We start from the raw sequence: 17,185 nt of genomic DNA on the forward strand, positions 1-17,185 counted from the left end.
GTGGGGCAAGCTTAGGAAAGACCTCGCATTAACAACAGAGAAAAGCATCAGAGCCAAAGTTAATGAGAAAGAGACAAATTAATACACAGGCATGACAATGTAATTGGGTGGAAGACATTTCAGGTCACCTTGCTGAAGGGGTGTCTCCTCTGGAAGATACGGGCTGTGATCCTGAACTCTATATAAGATGGCCAAGAGCTGATCTGCTCCAGATTGTGCTCCTGAAGCTCAGCACTCCTGCTCCTCGCCCAGGTAAGCTTAGACAGGCTTTTTACACTCTCTGACTTTGCTACCAGCAGAAAAGCAGAAGCTTCTGGCCGAAAGGATGTCCCTGGAGCTGCCAATGCAGAGATCTCCTAAAGGACAAAAATAATAATGAGATCTGGAATTACACTATTCCATGGATTGTTAGAGACAACTTCACAACTCTGCTCTGCTCCAGAGAAAGATAAATGGGATTTTTTCTTTTCCCTCCTCTCTTACTGTGTGGCTCTAGCCTTTTGGGTCTCACTGTCCTTCACCTCTCCAACCATCACTTGCTGGTCCACACCCCCCACCATCTCTGCAGCGGAGTTTCATTTGTCAGATTTGTTTTCCTGTGAGATCATTCTTGCTCCCTCTTTCCTTTGTCTTACACTGCTCCATTTCATCTGTGCCCTTCTCTGCCTCTTTTTCCTCTTTCTAGCTGTTCAGCTGCGTTGGGTAAGAGTAACTTATGTGAAAAACAAACAAACAAACAAACAAACCCCTTTTTGTCTGTGTTTTCTTGCAGGTTGCCTCAATTTTGTAGGGAGATGGCCCAGCTGCAGGAAAACATCAATGGCATCATTGCTGCTTTCTACGTGTGTGCCAGAAGTGACAGCAGCTGCAGGCCCCTGAACAGGGAGAAGCTGAGGCAGCTCTTTGAGCAGGAGCTTGGGGACACAACAGAGGTGAGGATCCAGCCCTGTGGCTGGGACCCACCACTGGTATCCCCCTGGGCTGGGATCAGGGGTATGGTGGGGTTTGTAAAGCCATGCACTCCCATGAGGGTGTACAGGACCCCTGGCTCCCTTGGATAGGCACAGAAGCCTTCAGTTCCCAGGATCTGCAGGGAAGAGGAGAAGCTATTTTTTCTCCCAGTGCCAGCAGCTCATAGAGCTCAGTGCAGGGAGCAACATGAGCCACCAGGATTGGGGGCATGGGGCAGGATTTCTACCCTGAGACTGATTAAGTGCTCCTAGAGAGATGGTGCAAATAGCTCACAGGATTTCCAACACCATTTCTGTCTTTACAGAACCCCCAGGACCCCCAAGCTGTCAAGAAGGTTATGTGCTTCCTGGATAATGATAGCAACTGCAGGGTTGACTTCAGCGAGTTGCTCAGCCTGGTTTTCCGTGTGGCCAAGGCTTATTACAAGCCACTCCAGCAGCACCAGGCACCAGAAGATGGTCAAGAGGTGACAGCACAAGAGAAGGCAAGTGGGGAGCAGCCATTGGAGCCATGCACAGCCCATCGTAACTGGCAGGTCCCTGAGCAGGGTGTTGGCAATCACGTTGAGGACACTGAGACACAGGACCCAGACAACCATCAGACCCAGGAAGGTGAGATGTCAAAGCAGGACCAGGATACCCATGAAACCCAGGAAGGTGAGACACCAGAGCAGGACCATGGCACCCAGCAGACCCAGGAGGCTGAGCCACCAGAACAGGACTATGACACCCATCAAGGCCAGGAAGGTGAGACATCAAAGCAGGACCACGACACCCATCAAGCCCAGGAGAGTGAGACATCAAAGCAGGACCACGACACCCATCAAGCCCAGGAGAGTGAGATATCAAAGCAGGACCAGGCAACCCATCAAACCGAGGAGGGTGAGACACCAGAGCAGGACAAGGACACCCAGCCGGATGATGGGACTGGAGCACCAGAAAGGGATCCAGAGAGAAGTGAAATCCTGGACACCTCAACCCCAGAGCAAGACAGAAATACCTATAAGGCTGAAGATACTGAGACACCAAACCAGGACCCCAAAATCCACCAGGCCCAAGAAACTGAGGCACCAGCACAGAGTTCAAACCACTCTCAGAGTCCAAAGACAGAGTCCGCAGAGCAGGACCCAGCTTACCATCAGCACCCTGAGCCCAAAGTGCTGGGGCAGGAACACAGTGGGGTAGGTGATCCATCTTGTCCAGCACAACAGCAACACAATGCTCATCAGCAAAAACAACCTGCTATAGAGCAACAGCTCCTGGAATCTCTGTATCAGTGGCCACCAGAGCAGTAAAGGCTGAAACAAGCCTCCTTCTAAGTGAGGCTGTTGCTCCCTGCAAGGAGGTAAACTTTGCCCAATCCCACCCTGGTTTTCTCATTTCTGCTTGTCACATCTTGTCCAATTCCATGTTAGCCCTGAGCTTCCCTACCTAGTGTGTACTGAGCTATGCATGATGAGACCTTCCCTCTTACCCTGTGTTAGGCTACCTCTGCCTGTGTAAGCAAAGCAATAAAACTGAAGGCAAACCAGCGTGGTGTCCTGGTGTGTCACTGCAAGTGTGCCCTCCGCCTGGCTCTGAGCAAACATGGTGCGGTGCAGAGGACCTGGACGTCCATTCCTGGCATGACATACAGCCAGATTGCTCCAGGGTGCAGATGGAGGGATGGCTGCAGAGAGGCAGGTGTGTCCTGGGGGTGGATAGCCTCAAGGAGATGCTGCTGAGCTGCCTTTGCAATTTAGCTGAGGTGAATGGATTGCTCCCTGCAGGCAGGGATGTGACATCCCTGCGAGAGATGTCTTCAGAGGGGGGAGAAGTCTGGGTTGACACAACAGCATGGCTGACCTGAACAGACTCCTCACAGCATCCATCTGCTCTGGGAGATTTTCATGTCTGCTGTGAGAAAAATAAACAGCTGCTTACAACTGAATGGGAGGGATTTGTCCTATTCATCCTCACGTATTAATCTCAGAAGCAAGGGGAATGTGGAGCATGCTGTGAAGATCAAAAATCCCTATTACCTATGGAATTCTCCAAAGAAAAGTGTGGAGACATATTAAACACAGCAAAAATGATGATTCAGGTACATCCAGCCCCAACAACAACTGGGAGGCCAAAGATAAGAAGTTGACAAGCAAAACTATGCACAAACAGAGCCAGTCTCAAACTTGGATTCAGTTCAGGGTACCAGGTCCTCAGGCACTTGTCCAAACATGCACATTGGAATGTGAACAACTCTGAGGGCATGAGCAGTCTGGTGAAGTCAGAGGGGTTTATTAGGGGGTTCAGACGTGCTGGACCACCAGGCAGGCCCAGGGCTCAGGATCCCACAGGGAGGGTAATGCTCAGCCTGTTTTTCACCATGTTATCTTTCACTTGCGACCTATCACCAAATCAGCACATGATAAATGCACCCGCACCTCCTGCTCTGTGGCTGATGACAAGCAGCATGCAGAGACCTCACTGGGAAATAAAACGTCATTCCTCTGGGACACCCCAGAATTTCACAATTTGCTGAGTGCTGAATCAGAAAAAACAGCGTTTCAAAACTATCCCCAGAATGGCCACCCCCAAAATGATTTGGTTTAAAAGTTCTAATGTTAAAATAAAAAGTATTAGACACAAAGTACATCAGTCTGCTCTACTACTGAGAAAACAAAGTAGCAATAAAAGTTCTGAGCTACCTAGTGACAGCTGTGGACACGCAATTGGAGAGTCAAGACTTAAATTCCACCACCTATCTGTCAAAACCCCATTCCATCTGAGACATTCCTCAAAACACCATTTTCCAGAGAACACCATTTTTCTTGTAAAACAGGTCTCAGTTCAATAGCTCTTTACTTCTTTGCTTCCTACTAGCACTGGCTTAGGGTCTAAAATCACCAGACCAAACCATACCCTGTAGTCTGTCTGTCCAGCTGCCACCTTCTGCAGCATCAATAAAAAGACTGACCTCCCAGTGCAGGCAGACACCAAGCCCTGTTAGGTACATGTTAATTACATGCTCCATTCTGAATAACATAACTTTTGCCATCAGGTGTATACCATATTTGAAATTAAGAGGGGTTTTTTGGTTCGTTTGAAGGAGAAAATTATCCCACTGACACAAATACCTGCCTAAGAGTCTTGCAATCCAGGGAGAAGTTGGAAGAGAAAAGGTCATTTATGCATCACATGAGGAGCCTAGTTCCTCTAAGATTAAATGCAATAGAAGTTTGGTCACCCTGTATAAATGGCGATGGGCACAGAACTGGGTAAGAAGCAGGAGGATGGAGCCCACCCTCTTGGCTATCAGCCTTTAAAACCCTACCCAAGTCCCATCTTTTGAAAACATGTTTGGGGAAAACCAAGCCCTTGAAACAAAGGGAGTTTCAGCACTGCCAAGAACGTGCTTTGAAACACGTTGCTTTGTCCTCGGAATGGCAGCAAAGCATGGGAAAGCAGGTGACCATGACGTGTGCATGGCTGAAACACAATGTACCTTTTCCTGCATCGATACCCAAAATCTTCCATGTGGCTAACATAGCACCCGATCATCCCATGCTGCCCCAGCCCTTGTGGGGGGATTACAGACTGTTACAGGACACTAAGCCACACTGTAATACTCTAATTGTAATAATAACTCCAATCTACCATAAAATTACAGTTTCCCAAGGGTATTATTATCCCACAGGTGGGGTATAATTTGCACAAGTATAATTTAATCTTGAAAAAAAGCTCAAAAATGAAGTATGGTTAGTAACAATCCTTCGTACGCACTTGTATGAGTATCCCCAAGGTGTTACCAGCACTAATTAATTAGGCTCCTACACCCAGTATGATCTTGCCTTACAGATGAGCCACTCACCCAAGGCTGCGTGACAAGTTCATGCTCTAAAGACTCTCTGCAATGTCTTTATCATGCTTGTCAAGGCAGCATCCTACCTCCAAAACCAACAGCAGAGGCCCAGGTGGCATGGCTGGTATCTTCCTTATTTGCTTAGTGTACTGGGAGAGATCGGGGTGAATAAAGGAATCAGTTGGTTTCTCATTAATTTACTGTTAAAAGATTATTTTTTTTCAAGTAGATTATAGAGGCAATTACAGCAAAAGCTGCCTAGAGCAACAGACAAAGATTCAACATGAATAGACCTCTCAGCAGACAGGTTTCTGATTTTATTTTTAACGGAAGATCATGCAAAGATGAAATGAAAGTAATTTGTGGAGGACAGCTAATACGAAAAATGTTTTTCTGCGATTTTTGTCAATGTGAAGTCATTGCTTATTGAACAGACATTTCCTTGTATGAAAATTCATTTTGCAAACTTTAGCATTTAAAAATATTCTGTTTGGGTTTGGGTTTTTTCCAACAAAAACCTGGATAATACAACATAATAGAAGAAGAAGAATATAAAATATGAGAATAAGAAGCTCCTAAGTTACCAAAATTAAAACACTCTACAAGGGCCCCACACAAGCCAAGATCTGGAGGATTTGGGGATCTCACTGCTGTTCACCTGCACTTCCCCATTTTTGTAGCACTTAGGTCTTCTTCTGTCCTTCTGTGAGCAAAAGCCAGACAAAAATCCCACTGACCTCAGGCCCAAGGTGCTAAGGGAACTGCACAAAAAGCAAACAAAAATAATCTCTGGTATTGTGGTATCAAGCTCATGGGCCATAGAGGTCTCGACTGTCCCCATTCTGCTCCTAGTGAGCTCTGCTACCATCAGCACTTCTGTGCCATCCTCAAAATTTCATCTTGGTGGTATTTTTGTGTGTGTGTGCGTAGGACATATATAAATTCATACCTATGCAGATGCACACTTGTATTAAAATGCACCCTCCCATTCATGCATATATATGTTTTATAGCTACTCTACTTTCTTGAAAATCTGAAATACAATCAGCCTGTAAAATAACTTTACAGTCTGGATGAGGTGGAACCAGCCAATGCCTGAATTGCCACATGGCAACTGCTATTTCTGGGTTAAAATGATAGGTAAGGGGATGATAAGTTAAATAACCCGTTTGAGGACATGAAGGTGCAGCTGGGCTTGGCCAAAGATGAATCAGGACAACGTCCACAAAGGGTGTCTCCTTTCCGTAGCTCTGTCAAGGACCCTATAAAAGCACTCAGGTCCTCCGATCACTCTGCACGGCTTCACAGGAATCCCACTTGATCCCATTGGTGATCTGGGTAAGTCGCTCCTTCTGAAACATACCCTTTGCTGGGCAAGGACATACTGTTTCTATAGGATTTGTGTTAGGTGGTAGCGTCATTCCTGCTGCAGTATTTTCTGAGTCTTTTGCGTTTATATTCATTGAAGTGTTGTTTTATGTTATCGGGACATCTGCATGATGTCGTTATGTGGCCACGTCTAGAGGCAGCTTTTCTCAAAGGGAAAATGAAAGAGGGAGCCAGGTTTTGTGTCTTACTTTGGTCTGGAGTCAGCTCCCAGCTAGAATGAACAGATTGGAGAAATTTTCCTGTTCTGTACAGGATTTCATATGCAGAGGTGTGCACACATGTGCATGCGTATGCGCACGTTGGAGAGATGGCAAGGCAGATAGGCCACAGCTTCCCCAGCTGCAAGCTGAGATCTCAGCACTGATAACAGGCTTGGGGACCCTGCGAGGAGGAAGGAAGAAGGTGGCTTTTGAGATTTCCAGACACAAAGCTCCAACAGGAGCATTGCTTTCTGCCCAGCAAATCTCAGCAAATCTCAGTAAAATTAGATAAGTAGCTCTGACCTAGGTGATCTGACAAAAATCTATCTGCCAATAACTGATGCTGTAATGAAAGCTTTATCAATTGTTTTGTATTACTACTGGTCACAGGAGCATCAGCCACAGGGCTAACTCCCTGTAAGCACTCTACCTGACTCTGACCTAGCTAGATCTTGTCTCAGGCCATGCCAGCCTCTAACCTGCTTCACAGAAGCCATTGTAGCTCAGTGCCAGGCAGAGACAGCAGCATCGGCCCTGGAAAAACAAGTACCTGGTATAGCCCCATGGGTGAACGCAGGTTCTTGGGGCATCTCTTGAGTCACCATCCCCAATTCCCTCCCTGCGATCCATAAATGCAGGTATCCTGCCATCCCCTATCAAACGTCATTCAAATACGCTAGTACACAACTTGGAGGACACTCCCCATCCCGCTAAAACCTCATAGCATTTGGATTTCTTCCCAGTGCCCTGACGAAACAGAGCTCACCATGGCACAGCAGCAGACACACGGGTCATGGCACCCAGCGTCCCATTAATGCACGCAGCCTGACCCCAGCAATTCTCCTTCCTCTTTTCATGCTCAGAGGCAAACAAATCACAAATCCTTAGGTCTGCTCCTCTTCTCGCAGGCTTGCTTGAATCTACAGGAAGATGTCTCGCTTCTTAGACAGTATTTCCACCATCATCAGCGTCTTTCACAAACATGCAAAGGAAGATGGAGGCTGCTTCAACCTCAGCCGAAGGAAGATGCAAGAATTCATCCAGAGGGAGTTTGCAGATGTCATAGCTGTGAGTGCTGATGCAAGGGGGAGGGCTTGAGGCCCAGACTGGAGTGCAGGGACTGCAAAAATCTCCTTCTGAAGAAGAGATTGTTCTTATGATGGTGGGGCGGGAAGGCTTTCAGCAAAGGGGAGCAGCAGTTATGTTCCTTTGCACTGACTGCTTTGACAGCTCCTCCAACTCATTTTTCCATAAGAAAATGGGCAAAAGCTGGAGAATGAGCCATGGGGAGGTATGGTTTTCTTTCAAAGGTAAGAAGGAAATGCATCCAGTAGAGGGATTCAGCATTTGCCCAAAGACAGCTGGGCAGCTGCAGCCAGGGAACAACCAGGAAAATGGAGAACAAAGACATGGAATTGCTGCTGAGCTGTAAAAGTGAAGATATGAGAGATGGAAGGAGAAAAAATTGCAGTTGTCCCTTTCTTTGCATTTCTCTGACAAGGAGCAGGAAAGCTAAACCACCTTTTTTGTTTCCCTGTGTGTGTTTTCCCTGCAGAAGCCACATGACCCTCAGACAATTGACAAGATTCTGCAGTTTCTGGAGTGGGATGGTGATGGGCAAATTGATTTTAATGAATTCCTGCTTTTGGTGTTCAGAGTGGCTAAAGCCTGCTACTGGTACCAGCCGAAGGGACCATACCTTCTGCAAAGAACAAAGCTGACATCCAGTGGCAAGTTGCACCGAGAGCCTGAAATTAAGAACAGCGGGAGCAGTCGACAACTCCAGGAAGAACAAACCTGTGAGAGTAATCACTATCCCCCCTGTGAACCTGAGCTGCAACGAGACACCAGGGTCAATGAGCTTGAAACACTAGAGGAAACAGGGAGTTACCAGCAACGTAACACACAAAGCGGAAATGATGCAAAACGAAGCAGTGAGCGAAGGAAGCCAATCCCTCAGGTATACGAAGAACGAAGCCGAGAGCCATGCGACCAATGGAACAGCCAGAGAAGACGTCAGCCACCAGAGCTGAACAGAAAAGGAGATGTGCAAGTCCACAAGCACAGAAGCTTGGAAGCACAAGAGCCCAGGCTGTGGAGAGATGAGAGGCAATATCAAGAGGAGCCACAGCAAGACCAACTGGCAGACATGAGGAGTTGCAGCCAGACCTGTGAAACAAGACCACTGCAAAACCGGTGGGGTAGCCGTCAGCCACATGAGCCAGTAGGACCAGCAAACAATGACAGAAACCAGCGGCCACGAGAAGCAGATAGAGGAAGTCACAGTCAGCCACATAAACTTGAATTACTCACAGAAGAGAGAAGCCACTGCCACCTACGTGACCTGGAACAAAGAGCATTTGAAGAGAGCAGCCACGAGCCGTGTGAGCCTGAATGCCTGGATTTGAGAGGCCCATATCAGTCGCACATAAAGGAACCACTAGAAATTGACCTCAGGTACCATAAGACCTGTGAGCTAGAAAGAGGTACCGATAAACAAGGTAACAATGAGGGACATAAGCTTGAATATGTGGAAAGTGAGAGCAAAATCCATAAGACTCAGGAGTGGGAAGAAAGAGATGATACAAGGAGGACAGATACAGTGCAAGAGAGGAAACTCAACAGACAACGAGAGCTAGATCTGGAAATCTCTAAATGCCGCAGTCACCAGACACGCGAAACAGAAGAGCGTGGTCCCATGATCAACCAGAGAGAAAGACGTGAGAGATGTGATTTTGAAGCACGAGGGGCTGAAGTCGATGGAAAGAGACAACGTGACCTTGTAAGTATTGAGAGGACACGAGAGACTGATATAGCAGCACCAGAAGCTGATGTGAAGATCCATCGTGTTGCCAGAGAACTGGAGCCCCGCGAGGAGCTAGAAAGGAGGGAGCGTGAACTTGAGTATCTAGATGCAGAGGAAGAGAGGAGGGTTTTCCTGCAAAGAGAGTTTGAAGAGCCCGTGAGGAAGAGGAGAGTCGAACGCCAACGGGAGCTGGACCTGGAGGTCTATGAGAGCCGCAGGCGCCAGACACGTGCAAGGGAAGAGCGAGGTGCCACGAGTAACCAGAGAGAGAGACGCGAGAGACGTGACTTTGAAGCACGAGAGGCTGAAGTCGATGGAAGGAGGCAACGTGACCTCGTGAGGCTGGAGAAGACCCGAGAGATCGATGTAGCGGCAGCAGAAGCTGATGTGAAGATCCATCGTGTGGCCCGAGATCGGGAGCCCCGCAAGGAGCTAGAAAGAAGGGAGCGTGACCTTGAGTATCTAGATGCAGAGGAAGAGAGAAGAATTTACCTTGAAATAGAGAAGGAGGAACCCTTGCGGGAGAGAAGGCTCGAGCGCCAACGGGAGCAGGACCTGGAGGTCTATGAGCGCCGCAGGCGCCAGACACGTGCAAGGGAAGAGCGAGGTACCACGAGTAACCAGAGAGAGAGACGCGAGAGACGTGACTTTGAAGCACGAGAGGCTGAAGTCGATGGAAGGAGGCAACGTGACCTCGTGAGGCTTGAGAGGACCCGAGAGATCGATGTAGCGGCAGCAGAAGCTGATGTGAAGATCCATCGTGTTGCCAGAGAACTGGAGCCCCTTGAGGAGCTAGAAAGGAGGGAGCGTGACGTTGAGCATCTTGATGCAGAGGAAGAGAGGAGGGTTTTCCTGGAAAGAGAGTTTGAAGAGCCCGTGAGGAAGAGGAGAGTCGAGCGCCAACGGGAGCTGGACCTGGAGGTCTCTGAGCGCCGCAGCCGCCAGACACGTGCAAGGGAAGAGCAAGGTGCCACGAGTAACCAGAGAGAGAGACGCGAGAGACGTGACTTTGAAGCACGAGAGGCTGAAGTCGATGGAAGGAGGCAACGTGACCTCGTGAGGCTTGAGAGGACCCGAGAGATCGATGTAGCAGCAGCAGAAGCTGATGTGAAGATCCATCGTGTGGCTCAGGATCTGGAGCCCTGTGAGGAGCTAGAAAGGAGGGAGCGTGAACTTGAGCATCTTGATGCAGAGGAAGAGAGGAGAGTTTTCCTGGAAAGAGAGTTTGAAGAGCCCGTGAGGAAGAGGAGAGTCGAGCGCCAAAGGGAGCTGGACCTGGAGGTCTATGAGCGCCGCAGCCGCCAGACACGTGCAAGGGAAGAGCGAGGTGCCACGAATAACCAGAGAGAGAGACGCGAGAGACGTGACTTTGAAGCACGAGAGGCTGAAGTCGATGGAAGGAGGCAACGTGACCTCGTGAGGCTTGAGAGGACCCGAGAGATCGATGTAGCGGCAGCAGAAGCTGATGTGAAGATCCATCGTGTGTCCCGGGATCTGGAGCCCCTTGAGGAGCTAGAAAGGAGGGAGCGTGACCTTGAGTATCTAGATGCAGAGGAAGAGAGAAGAATTTACGTTGATGTAGAGAAGGAGGAACCCTTGCGGGAGAGAAGGCTCGAGCACCAACGGGAGCTGGACCTGGAGGTCTATGAGCATCGCAGCCGCCAGACACGTGCAAGGGAAGAGCGAGGTGCCACGAGTAACCAGAGAGAGAGACGCGAGAGACGTGACTTTGAAGCACGTGAGGGCGAAATTGATGGAAGGAGGCAACGTGACCTCGTGAGGCTTGAGAGGACCCGAGAGATCGATGTAGCGGCAGCAGAAGCTGATGTGAAGATCCATCGTGTTGCCAGAGAACTGGAGCCCCTTGAGGAGCTAGAAAGGAGGGAGCGTGACCTTGAGTATCTAGATGCAGAGGAAGAGAGAAGAATTTACGTTGAAATAGAGAAGGAGGAACCCTTGCGGGAGAGAAGGGTCGAGCGCCAACGGGAGCTGGACCTGGAGGTCTCTGAGCGCCGCAGCCGCCAGACACGTGCAAGGGAAGAGCGAGGTGCCACGAGTAACCAGAGAGAGAGACTCGAGAGACGTGACTTTGAAGCACGAGAGGCTGAAGTCGATGGAAGGAGGCAACATGACCTCGTGAGGCTTGAGAGGACCCGAGAGATCGATGTAGCGGCAGCAGAAGCTGATGTGAAGATCCATCGTGTGGCCAGAGAACTGGAGCCCCTTGAGGAGCTAGAAAGGAGGGAGCGTGAACTTGAGCATCTTGATGCAGAGGAAGAGAGGAGAGTTTTCCTGGAAAGAGAGTTTGAAGAGCCCGAGAGGAAGAGGAGAGTCGAACGCCAAAGGGAGCTGGACCTGGAGGTCTATGAGCGCCGCAGGCGCCAGACACGTGCAAGGGAAGAGCGAGGTGCCACGAGTAACCAGAGAGAGAGACGCGAGAGACGTGACTTTGAAGCACGAGAGGCTGAAGTCGATGGAAGGAGGCAACGTGACCTCGTGAGGCTTGAGAGGACCCGAGAGATCGATGTAGCGGCAGCAGAAGCTGATGTGAAGATCCATCGTGTGTCCCGGGATCTGGAGCCCCTTGAGGAGCTAGAAAGGAGGGAGCGTGACCTTGAGTATCTAGATGCAGAGGAAGAGAGAAGAATTTACGTTGATGTAGAGAAGGAGGAACCCTTGCGGGAGAGAAGGGTCGAGCACCAACGGGAGCTGGACTTGGAGGTCTATGAGCATCGCAGCCGCCAGACACGTGCAAGGGAAGAGCGAGGTGCCACGAGTAACCAGAGAGAGAGACTCGAGAGACGTGACTTTGAAGCACGAGAGGCTGAAGTCAATGGAAGGAGGCAACGTGACTTTGTGAGACTTGAGAGGACCCGAGAGATCGATGTAGCGGCAGCAGAAGCTGATGTGAAGATCCATCGTGTTGCCAGAGAACTAGAGCCCCTTGAGGAGCTAGAAAGGAGGGAGCGTGACCTTGAGTATCTAGATGCAGAGGAAGAGAGGAGAGTTTTCCTGGAAAGAGAGTTTGAAGAGCCTGTGAGGAAGAGGAGAGTCGAGCGCCAACGGGAGCTGGACCTGGAGGTCTATGAGCGCCGCAGGCGCCAGACACGTGCAAGGGAAGAGCGAGGTGCCACGAGTAACCAGAGAGAGAGACGCGAGAGACGTGACTTTGAAGCACGTGAGGGCGAAATTGATGGAAGGAGGCAACGTGACCTCGTGAGGCTTGAGAGGACCCGAGAGATCGATGTAGCGGCAGCAGAAGCTGATGTGAAGATCCATCGTGTTGCCAGAGAACTGGAGCCCCTTGAGGAGCTAGAAAGGAGGGAGCGTGACCTTGAGTATCTAGATGCAGAGGAAGAGAGAAGAATTTACGTTGAAATAGAGAAGGAGGAACCCTTGCGGGAGAGAAGGGTCGAGCGCCAACGGGAGCTGGACCTGGAGGTCTCTGAGCGCCGCAGCCGCCAGACACGTGCAAGGGAAGAGCGAGGTGCCACGAGTAACCAGAGAGAGAGACTCGAGAGACGTGACTTTGAAGCACGAGAGGCTGAAGTCGATGGAAGGAGGCAACATGACCTCGTGAGGCTTGAGAGGACCCGAGAGATCGATGTAGCGGCAGCAGAAGCTGATGTGAAGATCCATCGTGTGGCCAGAGAACTGGAGCCCCTTGAGGAGCTAGAAAGGAGGGAGCGTGAACTTGAGCATCTTGATGCAGAGGAAGAGAGGAGAGTTTTCCTGGAAAGAGAGTTTGAAGAGCCCGTGAGGAAGAGGAGAGTCGAGCGCCAAAGGGAGCTGGACCTGGAGGTCTATGAGCGCCGCAGGCGCCAGACACGTGCAAGGGAAGAGCGAGGTGCCACGAGTAACCAGAGAGAGAGACGCGAGAGACGTGACTTTGAAGCACGTGAGGGCGAAATTGATGGAAGGAGGCAACGTGACCTCGTGAGGCTTGAGAGGACCCAAGAGATCGATGTAGCGGCAGCAGAAGCTGATGTGAAGATCCATCGTGTTGCCAGAGAACTAGAGCCCCTTGAGGAGCTAGAAAGGAGGGAGCGTGACCTTGAGTATCTAGATGCAGAGGAAGAGAGAAGAATTTACGTTGATGTAGAGAAGGAGGAACCCTTGCGGGAGAGAAGGCTCGAGCGCCAACGGGAGCTGGACTTGGAGGTCTATGAGCATCGCAGCCGCCAGACACGTGCAAGGGAAGAGCGAGGTGCCACGAGTAACCAGAGAGAGAGACTCGAGAGACGTGACTTTGAAGCACGAGAGGCTGAAGTCAATGGAAGGAGGCAACGTGACTTTGTGAGACTTGAGAGGACCCGAGAGATCGATGTAGCGGCAGCAGAAGCTGATGTGAAGATCCATCGTGTTGCCAGAGAACTAGAGCCCCTTGAGGAGCTAGAAAGGAGGGAGCGTGACCTTGAGTATCTAGATGCAGAGGAAGAGAGGAGAGTTTTCCTGGAAAGAGAGTTTGAAGAGCCTGTGAGGAAGAGGAGAGTCGAGCGCCAACGGGAGCTGGACCTGGAGGTCTATGAGCGCCGCAGGCGCCAGACACGTGCAAGGGAAGAGCGAGGTGCCACGAGTAACCAGAGAGAGAGACGCGAGAGACGTGACTTTGAAGCACGTGAGGGCGAAATTGATGGAAGGAGGCAACGTGACCTCGTGAGGCTTGAGAGGACCCGAGAGATCGATGTAGCGGCAGCAGAAGCTGATGTGAAGATCCATCGTGTTGCCAGAGAACTGGAGCCCCTTGAGGAGCGAGAAAGGAGGGAGCGTGACCTTGAGTATCTAGATGCAGAGGAAGAGAGAAGAATTTACGTTGAAATAGAGAAGGAGGAACCCTTGCGGGAGAGAAGGGTCGAGCGCCAACGGGAGCTGGACCTGGAGGTCTATGAGCGCCGCAGCCGCCAGACACGTGCAAGGGAAGAGCGAGGTGCCACGAGTAACCAGAGAGAGAGACGCGAGAGACGTGACTTTGAAGCACGAGAGGCTGAAGTCGATGGAAGGAGGCAACATGACCTCGTGAGGCTCGAGAAGACCCGAGAGATCGATGTAGCGGCAGCATCTCTGCCACTAGCAGCGCCATCTGAGAGGAGCAACAACCAACAGCCACGACCCCAAAGGGATGAGCGAGTGATAGGGGAGCGTGAACTAACTTCTAGCTCCCAGGAAAACACAGATGATCCCAATGAGCCCCAGGAGAGGTCTGAATTAGGAGTGGAGGGAGGGGCTTACCAGGCTTCTGCCTCTGAGCTGTCTGGTGTTAAGGGTGACCCTTGCCAAGCAAAGTCCTATGAGGACAGGAGGGTCAGCCAGCGGCTCAAGGTGCCTGGTGCTGAAGAAAAGAAGCATCAGCCCCAGGGAAATGGAACAAAAACTACCAGGGAGCAGGTCCCATTGGAACCCAAATCCAGCTGCCAGGTAAGGCAGCGTGAGGACAGGGAGGTCAAGAGCTGCCCACCTTTGCCCCAGGCTCTGGAGCCACGAGAAGCTTGTGAGCAGGGCAGGCAAGGCACTGAAGATAGCCGTCCCCATCCGCCCCAGCGATATGAAGCCAGACGCTGCTGTGAGGATGCAAAGAGCCACCAGCCACAGCAGGAGAACAGCAAGAGGAGGTGCCGGGTAGCAAGCAATGCCCAGCCTCAACGGGAGGAGGAACCACATCAGCAGAGCCAGGGCCCCTCAGTCTCACAGGAAACTCTGAGCTATCCTGCTGGGGATGAAGGCAAGGCATCTTAAGGGGAAGTCCTCTCCCTGGAGCTGGTGGGGCTTCTCCAAGTCTCTTTGAAGACCACTTATGCTCTCTGCTTTCAGCTGAAGATGTCACATGTGGTGGCACAGAAGTGTTTGACACAGATGGTTTAACAGGTTGTTCTGAGAGGGTGCCAAGTGGGTTTTCCATGTAACATACTCAGCTTGTAGGTAGGCAGAGTTACCCCAGTACCTGCAGCTTCTGCCTTCCTTCATTATGTCTATCCACCTTATCCCACATTATGTCCAGCTGCCATAATGCAGTATTTACTCATTTTTCTGCTCTAATTAGATTTCTTGGGTCCCTCTGTCCTTTATGTCCCTGTCATCTCTTCTACCCTGTGGCATGACTGTTCTGCAAGGCAAAACCCCTTAAAACTCCCAGTATCTCAATCATATTGGCACCTGAAAATCCTTGAGGCTGGGGAAAAAAAACCAAAAACTAACCCAAACAATTCTGTAGACTCAGAGCTTTTGGTTGCACCTTTCTGCTCCCCTAGAGCTGAGCAGAAGCTTTGAAGCAGCTGAGTCATGCTGTGGTTACTGCAGGGTAATGGTGGCGGGTGGGGGGGTCTCCCTTTCTGCTTCACACTGATGTATTGTATGAAAAATCAGAATAAATAGCTGATGACTGCACTTACTGCTGACATCTCTCATCCTTGCATCTCATTTCTACAAGGGCTTCAGCCTGGTGGGAGGGTGGCTCAGTTCAGCTCACACATTCCTCCTAATCCCAGGCATTTACTCCAGACAGGGGCTGCTGAAAATCCCACCGAACCCCCCCTTCTACATGTCCAGGAGCCCACATACCTCTGGCCCTTACCACTGATCTGCATGATTTCAGGGGCTTCCTGCACATGCTGTGCTCCAAGATCCACACAGGGATGTCTGGATGCACCCCAGTGCTCCAGCTGTCAGAGCATCTTTGTGGCCCTCCTCTGGACTCACTCTAACAGCTCCACATCCCTCTTCTGCTGGGGGCTTTTTCTTTCTCTTGAGCAACAGAGAACCAATTTCCTCAGCAGATGGGGCTGCGATTCTGTGAGATGAGCAAGAGAGAAGCAAGGACAACCCCAGCATCACTGTGTCCTGCTCTTAAAAGCAACCAGGCTGGTAACAGGCCAGGAGGAACCAGGGCACCATAGCCTGGCTCACCCCAGCAGGCAGCACCCAGGGCTTCTTGCTCATGCAGCCAAAAGCCACCACCCAGTGACATTTTGAACCTGGTGCCAGAAGGATTCGAATGATCTGTCCCAGCCAGGGGCAGGCAGATGCACGGGGTGATGCTCTCAGTGATGTCCCCTTTGTGCACGTAACAGTCACGCGCCTTGGTGGCAAACATATGGCAGCACAGATGGGCTGTCTGCAAACAGGGCCAAAGCGCTGACTGCAAACACACACAGAGCAGCAAGAAACCAAACCTCCTGAGGTCCCCCCATGCAGCCAGGACGGGGTTGGGATTTGCTTGTGCAAAGAGGGAAATGACACTCACCCCACAGAGCAGTTCATGGCTTATTGTTAAGGGAAAGCAAAGAGGAGTTTGCAAAATGCAGGTGGAAATGAAAAATCCAAGGAGAAGAAGGACAGGTTTCCTGCCCTCAGCTCCCAGGTTTGGAAAATCCTTTTGATTTACATGGACTGAGCTGTTTCCAGTTTCGGAGGGGTTGGAAGTGGGGGGAGGGAGTACTTTTTCCTCCAATACATGGCAAAAAGGAGAGCTTGGGGGCAGGAAATTGGGGCAAGAAAGGAAAATATATTGGGGAGACTTGTTCCCTGATTTGCTGCTTCCCTTTGCCCTGCTCTATGCTGGGCTATGGTCTCCAGCAGGATTTCCTGAAGAGCCCCATCCCTGGAAGTGGTCCCAGATCCCAGCACACACCCCTGAGCCCACTTCACCTCGACCTCTCCATCACAGGCTCCCCCTGAAAGTTTGGGGAAACACAGCACCACCCAGGGCTGGGAGTCACAAGGAAATCTGGCCTCAGGCAGGCGATTCCGCGTCAGCAGCGGTTTCAAAGGCGTGGAGATGGGGCTGGTTGTGCAAACGCGGGTAAACACCACATATCCCAGCAACTTCCCTAGCTCCCAATGGACGGGGAGTGGCTGGGAATCCCAGCTCCATGTGCTGGTGGCTGGCAGCCCCCACCATGAACTCTTCAGGTGCATTACTTGCCTTTTTGGGTGCCTTTCGGGTGCCTCCTGTCCCTCCTCTTCCTCCGTGTCTCCCTGTTGTCAG

At 50.8% G+C, this 17,185-nt stretch overlaps 2 protein-coding genes across 2 annotated transcripts; both read left to right on the forward strand.

Moving 5' to 3' along the window:
- Positions 1-2,459, forward strand: LOC115602609 (repetin-like). Its single transcript, XM_030473871.1, has 3 exons — positions 1-252; positions 773-932; positions 1,277-2,459. The coding sequence occupies exons 2-3, from the start codon at positions 795-797 to the stop codon at positions 2,264-2,266; spliced, it is 1,128 nt and encodes a 375-aa protein (XP_030329731.1). The 5' UTR covers positions 1-252; positions 773-794; the 3' UTR covers positions 2,267-2,459.
- A 4,869-nt stretch (positions 2,460-7,328) lies between these two features.
- TCHH (trichohyalin) lies at positions 7,329-14,937 on the forward strand. The gene is made up of 2 exons (XM_030473706.1): positions 7,329-7,466; positions 7,954-14,937. The coding sequence occupies exons 1-2, from the start codon at positions 7,329-7,331 to the stop codon at positions 14,935-14,937; spliced, it is 7,122 nt and encodes a 2,373-aa protein (XP_030329566.1).
- The last annotated feature ends 2,248 nt before the right edge of the window (positions 14,938-17,185 follow it).

This window comes from Strigops habroptila, chromosome 22 (assembly GCF_004027225.2).
Source record: "Strigops habroptila isolate Jane chromosome 22, bStrHab1.2.pri, whole genome shotgun sequence".
NCBI lineage: Eukaryota > Metazoa > Chordata > Aves > Psittaciformes > Psittacidae > Strigops > Strigops habroptila.